A 13093-nucleotide genomic window follows, 5' to 3' on the forward strand; every position below is an offset into this window, starting at 1 on the left:
ATCATTTATAAACTTTTCCCCATGGTGGAAGACAACTTCAAAGTGATTGTCCATTTGTAATCTATAAAATTGCCCAAACAATAATACCAAATTTACATTCAATACCACATACACACCGACATAAAATTTAAAATGGGGGACCACATTACTGAAACACCGACAAACACCGTCACTTTCACACAAACGGTGGACCACAAAATGGAATAAACAAATACACACCCAACCGCATTACTGAAAAAGCACATTCAACCGACAAAAGCGTATAAAAACAACACACTAAAGCATACCAACACACCAATTTCAAAGCAAACACAATCGCATAAAAAACCCTAAATCCATGCCCTCATGAGAACGAAGAACAGGGGTCTCAAAAAAGCGTACCTTTGATCGCCTGCTCCGAACGATTTCAGCTTCTCCGAAGATTTCACCTTCTCCGATCAATTCGCCCTTCGATTTTGCAAAAACCCTGATCGCTTCTTCCTCCACTGCTTCTCACTTCTCACTCACATTTTCGTCTTTCCAAACGTAAATTCATTTATTAATGCTTTTCTTTTTTTAATTCAAACGTAAATTCATTTATTACTTTTTTTGAAAATACCACGTCAGAAATAAAAGTCATACCACGTGTCAAATATTTGTGTCAACAGACCCTGTTCACTCGTCAACGTTAATGACTCTAACGGCGTCAATGAAAATGTACTTGATTGATGCACTTAAAATAACTTGAGTACTAAATTGAAACTTTTTTTCGCCGGGTACCAAATTGACACCCTTGACCCAAACTGGGTACCTTACGAGTAATTAAACCATTAATTTAATTAGAAAACTGTTTGGCAGTTATAACTCGATTAACCATTTTTATATAAATTCAATATATCTTCATTTTTTTCCAGAATTATTGGACAAGTTTTGGTTACTTTACTAACTGTTACTTTAATCAAAATAACTATACACTTATATATCCATGACAAACACAGTACTCTGTTTTGCACAAGTTCCTCCCATCATAAATGATCACATCATTCACAAATGCAAATTGACATTGCCATTACGAAAAGGGATGTAAAGGTAAACAATAGAAGCAAGTCACTTGTTTAATGAACAACTTGGTGTGTAAGTGACGTTGAACAATGTTTAGACGGTTGTCTATGTAGCAATGTTATCTTCCTTGTACGACACATCCTACATAGTATTTTGCTATATATGAAAACCTCTACCTTCAAAATTATCCTCCAAGGAATATACCAACACCACTTGCTAAAATCGCTAGCTATATCATATAGTAGCCATATTCTCACTCATTCTTCGACAATGGATAATTGTTGTGCAGGGAATTTCTTCAAGAAAAAACAATCTCTTCCCATTGATACGACATTCAAGCTTCCTGTACCTGTTTCAAATTCTTCTTGGCCTCCAGGTATCCATTATGTGATTCACTGATTGGTCATTACTTAATATGTTATCTCCTTGTTGGATATATAGTCTAGTAAATGCATGTTGATCGTTGCAAGTGGGAAATTGTGACATGTAGGTGGTGATTTTGCCACTGGAATAATTGACCTGGGTGGACTACAAGTGTCTCAAATATCAGCATTCAACAAAGTTTGGACCACACATGACGGTGGACCTGACAATCAAGGTTTCACCGTGTTTGAACCATCAATACCACAAGGTTTCTTCATGTTGGGTTGCTACAGCCAACCCAACAACAAGCCACTTTTTGGATGGGTTCTTGTTGCAAAAGATGTGTGCTGCGAAAATACAAGGAACCCCGCTCTAAAACAACCAGTTGATTTCACACTTGTATGGAACAATGCATCTATGAAGATTAGCCAAGATGATCCTGTGTATGTTTGGCTTCCAACACCACCTGATGGGTATAAAGCTCTAGGCCATGTTGTCACCACCACACCAGAGAAGCCTTCCCTTGACAAAATCAGGTGTGTCAGATCAGACCTCACTGACCAATGTGAGACAAATTCATTGATTTGGGAATCAGGCAGCTTCAGTATTTATGATGTTAGACCAAGCAATAGGGGAATTGAAGCTCCTGGTGTTAGAGTAGGCACCTTTGTTGTTCAAAATGGGAGTGCCAACCCTCCATCTATTTCTTGTTTGAAAAACACCAACACCCTCCCAAAATACATGCCTAATCTACAACAAATCAATGCATTACTCAAAGTTTATTCTCCAAATATGTACTTGCATCCTAGTGAAGAATACATGCCGTCTTCAGTGGATTGGTTTTTCTCCAATGGAGCTCTACTATATAAGAAAGGGCAAGAGTCAAATCCTGTTCCAATAGCACCAAACGGCACAAACCTGCCTCAGGATCATAACAATGATGGTGCCTATTGGCTGGACCTGCCTGCTGGTGCAGCCAACAAAGAGAGGGTCAAGAAAGGAAACTTGCAAAGTGCCAAAAGTTATGTACATGTGAAACCAATGCTTGGAGGAACCTTCTCTGACATTGCAATATGGGTCTTCTACCCATTCAATGGCCCTTCAAGAGCAAAAGTTAAGTTAATTTCTTTTCAATTGGGGAAAATCGGTGAACATGTTGGGGACTGGGAGCATGTGACACTAAGGGTAAGCAATTTTAGTGGTGAACTATGGCAGGTCTATTTCTCACAACACAGCAAAGGTACATGGGTTGATTCCTCTCAGATTGAGTTCCAAAGTGGTGGCAACAAACCACTATTCTACTCTTCCTTGCATGGTCATGCATCATACCCACATGCTGGACTTAGTCTTCAAGGGGAAGATAACATAGGCTTAAGGAATGATACTGATAAAAGTAACAATGTTATGGATATGGGGGCATTTGAATTAGTTTCTGCTGAATATTTAGGTTCTGCAGTCATACAGCCTCCTTGGCTTAACTATTTCAGGGAATGGGGTCCTAAAATTGATTATAATATAGATGTTGAGCTGAAGAAGATTGAGAAATTCTTGCCTAAGAATCTAAAATCTGCACTGGAAAAGATTTTGAAGAGTTTGCCAAATGAGGTGCTTGGAGAGGAAGGACCGACAGGTCCAATGGTCAAGAATAATTGGAACGGAGATGAAGTTTGAAGATTGTAACCTTTAAATACGATTCTTACGATAATAGTGTGTATGCATAGTTAGATATTGGATTGTGTAATTGTAACCAGTTAGGAGTTGTTGCTCTGTTACAATTTAACTGTAATAGCTTTCGGTCACAATAATTTAAATAGGATTTTATTACTATTACCAAAAAATTTAAACAAAAAATAAAACCATGATCAAATTAAAATTTATAAAGGGTTAATATAGAGGGCACAAACACTATGCCATCCACAATGGATCAGGAATAATTGAATAATTGTAGCCTGCTGCAGAAAGACAAAATCAAATAAATAAACATAACAAACCAGAGTGTTAATTCGATTAACAAACTTGAGTTTACCAGAAAAAACTGACTGACGTTTTTAAAACTAACGATCTTCCAAAACCAAGCGTGCAGAATCTCAAACAAAAATTTCTCAAAACTATAATACGGATAACAAACTGGCTTCTCAAGGACCCTATTTTTTGTCTTCCTTTTCTGCTTCAGCAGCTTTCTTTAAACGGGCACCATGGTGACGTTGGTTGGTGCGTTCAAGACGAAGCTTATAGTAAGCTTTGAATGACTTCATTTCATCTGTTACCTTAACAAGTTCAACAGTAGGCTTCTCCCTTACAATGGGCAAGAATGGACCCTGAACTTGGGTAGCATTAGCTAGTTCCTCGGCACTAGAATCACCGGTCTGCAAAATATAAGGGTCGTAAGAATCCCAAACTTCTGGTAAGTTTCCTACTTCCATGGGAATGATGATGACCATAAAAACAAATAAAGAGTTCACATAATTACCAAATTAATCAAAGAATATTTAGTATTACCTTGACCTTTCGTGCCCGTCTTGGGAACACAACCAACTTGGCCTTGTATGTTTTGAGTCTCTGCACATTAGCCTGCAGACCCTCCAAAGAACGGTTCTTGCGCCGATGATCAACAGCAATCCCAATAGTTGGAGCAAGTTTTTTGGGAATTCCAGCACTCTAAGATATATAAATGAATATTGCTCTGTTAGAAAGAAAGAAAAGAGGCAGAATTTCTAATGCTCCACACAGTTTTTACGTAATTACATGCTTCCATTTTCTTTTCGTCCTTTCAACACTAATCATATAAACTTGAATGGAAACAGGGATAATTAAAAATTTTCCAAGGAATTAAAATTTCATACTTGCTGACTATCAATTAGCATGTTCAGTGGGATAGGTAGACCTTCTCCATTAAAAGAAGGGACAAAAGAAATAATGCATAGGGCTCCCTCTCTGTTACCTTTGGATACAGACAGCTCAAACAGCCATCAGTATTTGATAACATTAATACCACCCCACCAATCAAGGATCTATTGCAAGTCATAAATTACTCATAAAAAGGTGCTTTTGGGAGGATGGAGGAAGAATAATTCATTTTACCTTCAATTCCTCAAGAGAAAATCCTCTCCCAGCTCTGACTTTCATGTTGTACTTCAAAGTCTGACCATGAACAACAGGCCTGAGAGGTCCAGCAGTTGGCCTGGGGAAAATTTTGACAGCCTTCTTCTGACGAGCTGAAAAATTGCGTCACACACATGTCAAAATTAAAAGACAAACACGGCAATCATCATACTCAAACTAATTCTTGTTTATTGAATAATAAGTATTAAGCCAAACTGATTAATTAGGACAACAGTGTTCGAAAGAGCAAGTAAGAAATTAGGTAAAAATTACCTAATCGTCTTCTGGTCTTCCTCGCTGGTTGATTAAACCAAGTCTTCACATAGTTTTGCCAATGTTTCCGAAAGTGTCCACTTGGGATGACGTTGTTATGCTTAACCATTGCTTACCTTCAAACAACAAAGAAATAAAAGAACAACGAAAACAACAGGGTCAACAAAAAAGATCATATAAACATGGAAAATCAGCTCCAAACTGCAATCAACATACTATGCCATTACAACTAAAATGATTCACATTTGATATTCTTCATATGCATACCATGCTACAGTGATACCAAATAAAAATACCTAATTCTCTATTTCCCTGAAAAATGTAATCTCATAAACTCGTGTAGGTGGTATACACAACTACGAATCTCCGACACTCACATATTTCGAAACCAAAAGAAATTGAAAAGAGAGAGTGGAACACAGATATGAACATGTAAAAACCTGGTCTTCCGTTGAAACGCCGAAGGAGATTGTTGTGTGTAGCTGCGGCTGCACCTGTGGAGAGACGCTAGGCAAAGAGTAGAAGGATTAGTGTTATGTTTTAGAAGGGTTTCTCAGATGGGCCAGCCCAGCCCAATCCATTTAATAACGGACCCGATCAATTTGCTTCGCATTCAAATAGAGACATCATAAATCATGCAGTAACTGATCATTGTGTACTATTTTATAAATGATAAAGTAAAAAAATATCCACTTATTTTGAGATAAAATTTAAGAATTATCTTCTGAGAATTCTTAATTGTATATTTTAATCAGATTTAAATTTTTGTCTTATGTGATGAATACCGATTTTTAACACTAGTGTGTATCATGTGATTATTAAAGGGAAAGCTTCGTTTTAATTTTAAGCATATTTTACATAAATTTTTATTTTATATTTTTCAAAATGTGAAGCTTTTAATCAAATTAAAAAATGTATCCCTCCTTTTTCTTTAACTTTTAACTTTTCACAATTCCTTATACAGAAGTAAATATATATATATATATATATATATATATATACACGTTTTAATATTTTATTGGTTGAGAAATATTAAACTGATTGGTGTACAATTAAAGTGATACTTTTATTTAAAGATGTCAAAATGGATTAAAATTCGTGAACTAATTCGGCTCACATCACAGGTTCAAGTCGGGTTGAGTTGAAAAAAAATCAGTTTTTTTTTTTTAAAAGTGAGTTGAACTGAACCTAATTCACTTACCTCAAAGATTAAACGAGTTTGAGTCGGATTGAAGGTGGGTTGACCCACTTAACCCACCCACATTTTTTTACAATTTTTTTTATTTTATTTTTTTGTTTTGATTATTTTCTACTATATAGGTTCACCTAATTTCATATTGCTCAATACTATTTGAATAGTTTTTATGTTTAATTAATTTGTTTGTCAAGTAATATAAGTTGATACTTTATTCTTTAACTGTTATCTTTATAATAATATTTTGAGAATTAGGTGAACACTTTGATTCAATAATATTTGAATAGTTTATATGTTTAGTTAATTTGTTTGTCAAAATTATATAAGTTGATACTTTATTCTTTAATTGTTATCTTTATAATAATATTTCGATAATTAGGTGAACACTTTGATTCCTCTACTAACCCACCAACTCGATCAGGTTACAAAATTTTTTGTCCACAAATTAAACTGATAATTTTTTAGCTTAATTTGTGATGAGCCAACCTGTGAGTCGGTTTTGACTCACTTCTACCACGCTTATTTATTCTATACAAATATTTTATGCCTTACGACTAATGTGATTCACATTTAACAGTTGTCGTGACAAAACATGTTATAATGGTACTAAAAGAAAATACTTAAATCTCCATTGGTTTCAAAATCTAGACATTCAAATCAATTAGGGATGGCAAAGAGCACGAGACAGGTTTCATTACTTAATTTTGAGAAAAAATATATCAACATCCCCATACTCAAATGTAATACTCATTTTATTAAATCATTTTTAATAAAAAAAAATATTTGTATAACATTCATACAAATAATGAATTTGGTAAAAAATCAGAGAGAGATGATATTGTTCTATTTTGAAAGAAACAGTAATAATTAACAAAACATGAGTTAATAATATACAATAATGTAATATGTTAAAAAGTCATTTTTAATAAAAAAAAATATTAGTATAACATTTATATAAATAATAAATTTGGTCTAAAATTAAATAAAGACAATATTAATCTTTTAAAAAAGAAATTTTGGGTGACTATATTATTTTATTAGTATAGCATTTTTTTTATCACTATACTTAATTAGTTTTAATCTTATAAAAAACAGAGTAAAAAATATATATTTCAATTATTAAAAAAAATGGAACAAAATTAAATCAAAGAGAATAAGAAGAGATTACATTAAATCAAAGATATATATATAAATAAATAAATATATATATATATATATATATATATATATATATATATATATATATATATCACATGACATTGTTTTATCATATGATAGTGACGGTATCACATATGATATTAAGGACCACATATTAACACTTTGTTAACCACGTTAATATTTTTTTTTAAATGACCTAATTAAGATATTTTTTCACAAATTTAAATGTGAAACTTTTTCAAAGATGAGAACCAAATTGACAGACTTATGCCAAAATGGGAACTATCGAATAATTAAACCTAATATATAATATATATTTATATAATTCAATTACAAGAGTAAATGACAAAACGCATAATAACATTATAAAAATATTAGCAAACTATTTAAAAGAATAATGCATAATCCGATCATTAATAATAATAATTATATTATAATAATAGAATACAATAAAATTATTTAGAATGTGACAATGTTTATGTCAAACTCATTGAACAAATAAATTAGGTTACATATAGAGATGACAAATAAACTCGTCCCCATGAGTATTGTCTGAACCCGTCCCTATTTTGACGAGGAATCCCCGCATTGACTGGGTATGAATATGGGTATGGGGAATCCCCGACTTTTTCAGTTGGGTATGGGGATGAGTATGGGGATGTACATATCCCCGCCATAATACTCGTCCCCGCCATATCTCTTTAAATTATTAAAATATTCACAATTAATTAAGTAACCCTATATATATATATATATATATATATATATATATATATATATATATATATATATATATATAAAATTCTTTTTTCTATTTTTTATTTCTTTTAATTATTGGTTTGTCATGAAACTCATTCGCATCTCCAATATATTTTTTATCTTATCATAACCTTTATGTAATTATGTTAAAATGATGTATGTTAATTAAAAAAAAAATTATGTCTCACATTTGAATATTTTTATTATTTTTAATATTTTTATTTATTATATATTTTCCTTTCACATGAGAATGTTTATACTCTCAATTTAAGGTAATATAAAAAAATTCTTTACTTATTATTATTATTATTATTAAATTTTGTTTAATTTGAAGAACTCTTTTGTTTCATTAAAATAAGTTTCGCTATTTTTCAACCATTGAGTATATATGTTGATATTTGAAAAGTTTTCTTAGTTCTCTATTTTTCATCTTATCATACCTTAATTAGACATTTGATTTCCTTTGTGTGATTTCTTTCGATAGTCTCTCAAATTATTTCTAAAACACACATTTGTTAGTTTTTTAATATTTTTATTTATTATTTTTATTTTCATCATGTAGAATAATATTTCGATATATTTCATCTAATTATTTTTTATTTTATAACTCATTATTAATCATACTGTAATTTTTTCACTTTAAATTATGTTTGAAGTGGTTAAAATTATATATATATATATATATATATATATATATATAATGATATTTAGGAATAGTATATGATAATTCACTACAAGAAAAACATGAAATAGTGACTCATTTAGTCAATAACTCATATCAGTCACTATTTTTCGTCATTGGTGGTAATAGTTGATTTATTGTCTGAATCAATGATTAAATTAGTGATCGATTAAATGATCAAATCGGTACTTGATTTAGTAACCAATTTAATTACTAATTTATTGGTAATTTAATGACAAATTTTGTGGTCACTAATGATATTTCTATTTAATTTTAACCACTTCAAACATAATTTAATAATCAATTCTCTAAGGTATTTCTCATCCTATCATACATTAATTATACATTTGATTTCCTTTGTGCGATTTCTTCCAATAGTCTCTCAAATTATTTCTAAAACACACATTTAATTTTTTAATATTTTTATTTATTGTTTATTTTCATCATGTAGAATAATATTTCGATATATTCTATCTAATTATTTGTTATTTTATAACTCATTATTAATCATACTGTAATTTTTTTTTACTTTAATTGTATAAATAACTTTTATTTACTTCAATATAAAAATTTAATGTAATTGCTATGAATGTTTTTTTGTTACTATCCAACATATATTGAAGTTCAAAAGATACAAAATCTATATCAAAATTTTATTATTATGTTTATTATTTGTTCTTTGTGTCATTTTGATCAAGTGATGTATTATAACTTTTATTAGTGTATAAAAAAGAGATTCATTAGAATTTAAAAAATTGAAGTAAACAAACATTTAAAATATATTTTAATTTGAATATTTGTTTTCCTTTTATATTTTTTTGAAATATTTTTTAATTTTATCAACTAAGTTCATCAATGTTGTAGTTTGCAAATTTAATAAATGTTTTGGTTCTAATGAAATTTTATTTAGTATTCTAATCTAAAATGTAGATAATTATAATTTATTTCAAAGTATTTGATATGGAAGAAACCATCATCCTCCTAATATTGAATATTTGATAATATTATGTTTTTTTTACCGTAATTTTTTTTATTTTATAAAAATTAATATTGAAGTAGTTAGAACACGGGTACGGGTATAGGTACGAGATTATACCCGTTACCCGGTGGGGATGGGGATGAGACAAAAGTTTGATACCCGTTGGGTTTGAGTATGGGGATGATGATGAATTTTTTATGCGGGAATGAGTATGGGATAGCGAAACTCGTCCCCGCCCCACCCCGTTGCCATCCCTGGTTACACATCTGATCTGTCAAATTTATTATAGAAATAATTTCACATCTATTATATTGATAACAAGGGAATAGTTCTGTTAAATATAAACGAATCATATTCTTAAACTTGTTATATGGGCCTATAATTCAAAGGGTTAACCCAAACAAGCAAACTTATACTTTTACGTATTATTTTCTATATAATGGGATTTCCAACATAAAATATGCAAAATGGCGAGACTGACCTCATCATTCATTATACTAGTTGAACCAAATTTTCATATAAAATACACCACTTTAATTCATTGACATAAAGATTAACAATTAGATGTACGGATACTTCAACTTAGATTATGTATCTGTGTCTGACACGTATCCGTGTTCGATACTTTAGGATACTTTATCAATACTTATCAATGAAGTATATGATTTATAAGGTCGTAGTATAGTAAACAAAATATTTGAATAATGATTAATTTTAGAGACAAAAAATAATCAGTCATTATATAGTGACCAATTAAAGACCAATTTAAAAATTAAAATTTATTGGCAACTAAAACAATTACAAAACATTATAATTAGTCTCTAAATTGATAATTAAAATAATTTTTTTTATTAATTGGTTTCTAAATTGGTCACTAACATTAGTTACTAAGGTTTTGGTTACCAAAATAATTGGTCTCTAACATATTTTTTGTTACTAAAATTGGTCATTATTTGGGAGTTTTCTTATAATAAAATTTTACTATAATAATAATTTATATTTTTTTATGTTGATAACTTTAGTACATATATTATATATTTATTATATTTTTAAGAATTATTGTACACTTCTCAATATTCATATATCGTGTATCTATCACGTATCGTATCTTATTATTTTCAAAATAAACGTATCAACGTGTTGAATATGTATCGTATCTGATACACGTATCGTATTTATGCATCACAGCAAATACTAATGGATTATAAAATTGACATTTCAATACTACACATCCTTGTAAAATGTTATCTCATATAATCTATCCAAAGAGAATATACCCTTTTGTAACTTCATTTTAATGTAATAAAAATGTAAATACACATGCCTTTTTGCTAATAATTAATTATAGAGATTGGTATTGCTGATAATAAAAATAAGGCTTAAATACCTTTTTCGTCCTCATTTTCGTAGTGTTTGTTGCAGATGGTCCTCATTTTGACAAAATGTTTAAAATGGTCATCATTTTGACAGAATGTTTAAAATGGTTCTCATTTTCGCAATTCATGTTTTATTTGATCCTTTTCTGTGACACCGTTTAAATTAGTAACAGAGCATTGTACAAGTGTCACTGTTTGTATTATGTTACGTTGGGGTGTGTTACGTGTACTGTACATGTGTGGTAATTTAGAAACCATGCAGAACATCACAACAATCCAAGCACAAACAAACCCAAAATAGAATTATGAAAACCCTAACCCATTAGTAAACACAATCCAGAAAACCCTAAACTCACTTACCTCGTTGATGATGATTAATTGGAAAATTGAAATGAAGAGCGTGACTGCAATCCAACGATGAAATGACAAATATTAGCTGCTTCCTTTGCAAATCCGAGTTCAAGAAAGACGAAGATGAAGAAATTGCCTCCAACGATGAAGAGCGCAACTGCAATCCAACTCAAGCTCTAATTGCGAGATTTCCCCCAAATTGAAAAGTTAACATTAATTAGTCATTTGTATAGTACAATAACACACCCCGATGCGACGTAATACAAACAGTGCCACTTGTACAATACTCTGTTACTGATTTAAACGGCGTCACAGATAAGGACCAAATAAAACACGAATTACGAAAATGAGAATCATTTTAAACATTTGGTAAAAATGAGGATCATTCTAAACATTTTGTCAAAATGAAGACCATTCACAACATACACTATGAAAATGAGGACGAAAAAGTTAAGCCTAAAAATAAAATAAAATAAAGACTGGTTGTCATAATTGTTTCTGTGTATATTTTATCTCTTTTACCCTTCGACTTAAATTTGTTAATTAATTTTTTTTGTTTTCACGATAAAAAAAAAAACATAATAAAGAAGAGATGTGATGAAAAATTGAATATATACAAATTAAACAAATGTATAAGTATTTGTTATACACATTTTAATATAAAATTACTTATTATATTTTGATAATTAATTTTCATAACAATAATAATTATATAAAAAATTTACTATATTCACTATTTTTCATTATCATCAAAGAAATATGGACATATAAACATAATAACGTTTATGTTTCCTCTAACACACAATTATGAATATCATTTACTCGCATCTTTCAAACCCAAAAAAAGAAATAAAAGAAAAAAGTATGAAATTTTAAAAGCATAGTATCTAGATTAAATGTCAAAGGAACTTGCATGTGATTTTGATTGTAATTACGCTTGATAAAGAGAAAAAACAATTAAAGTTAAATTTTACAAGAGTTTCCAAAGTGAATTAACATAATCTAGTACATTTAAAGTTTAATACTCACTTTGTAATTAATGTTAATTACAATAATTTTTTTAAAGGAGAATCAGACGTAATTCAAGAATTATTGTTACCACCAAAAGTCAGATTAAAATCCAGAACAGAGAATTGTACAAAGCGAATTGGGAAAAAGAGCTAATGTAGATGGATAGATAATATAGAATAAGCACAAAGTTAGAAACAAATAAACATTGTCTTGTGCATGATGCAGGACAAATATTAAGTTGCATCACTAAAAAAAATCATTAAATTACAACATTTTTTTGAAAGAATATGGGGATTCATTAAGGTTTTTTGTGTTTCAGTGTAATATAAGCAATTGATTTTTTGGATTTCTCAAATTTTGAAGGGAGTGGTTGGACCTCAACTCAAGGTTGATGTTGTTCAATTCTTCATTTGAGAAGATAGGAATTGATTCAAATTCTTCTTCATCTGAAAATACTTTTAAGGAAAAAACAATTTCTTCATTCGCAAAACTCATTCTTTTAAAGTGCCACTCATTCGTCAACAAAATTCTTCAATCACTTTATACAAATCAATGTCTTTCATTAGTCTGCTATCTAACCAAGCTCAAAACTTCATGAGTCTTCTTCTTCTTCAAGGTGAATGAAGTTTTTGTTAGTGATGTAATCATGCTCATGTTTGAAAATAAGAATGGTGATTGATGTAAAAGTAAATATCTTCCTTTGAAAGATATTATAAGGACCAGTAAAACAAAATGAGTTTTTGAAATTTGAGCATTTTCAAGAACATAAAAATATTTTATTAGGTTTCTCTAAGAAAAAGTCT

At 30.1% G+C, this 13093-nt stretch overlaps 2 protein-coding genes across 2 annotated transcripts; one reads left to right on the forward strand and one right to left on the reverse strand.

Annotated features, from left to right (window-relative positions):
- Positions 1 to 1210: 1210 nt before the first annotated feature.
- On the forward strand, positions 1211 to 3234 carry LOC114178638. The gene is made up of 2 exons (XM_028064653.1): positions 1211 to 1417; positions 1532 to 3234. Exons 1-2 carry the CDS (start codon positions 1312 to 1314, stop codon positions 3073 to 3075), a joined length of 1650 nt encoding a protein of 549 aa, XP_027920454.1. The 5' UTR covers positions 1211 to 1311; the 3' UTR covers positions 3076 to 3234.
- A 29-nt stretch (positions 3235 to 3263) lies between these two features.
- LOC114178639 (60S ribosomal protein L13-1-like) lies at positions 3264 to 5345 on the reverse strand. The gene is made up of 5 exons (XM_028064655.1): positions 5220 to 5345; positions 4780 to 4895; positions 4486 to 4619; positions 3904 to 4062; positions 3264 to 3770 (listed from the first exon to the last, which is right to left on the reverse strand). Exons 2-5 carry the CDS (start codon positions 4886 to 4888, stop codon positions 3549 to 3551), a joined length of 624 nt encoding a protein of 207 aa, XP_027920456.1. The 5' UTR covers positions 4889 to 4895; positions 5220 to 5345; the 3' UTR covers positions 3264 to 3548.
- Positions 5346 to 13093: the final 7748 nt, after the last annotated feature.

The sequence above is a fragment of the Vigna unguiculata genome, chromosome 3 (genome assembly GCF_004118075.2).
Source record: "Vigna unguiculata cultivar IT97K-499-35 chromosome 3, ASM411807v1, whole genome shotgun sequence".
Lineage (NCBI taxonomy): Eukaryota > Viridiplantae > Streptophyta > Magnoliopsida > Fabales > Fabaceae > Vigna > Vigna unguiculata.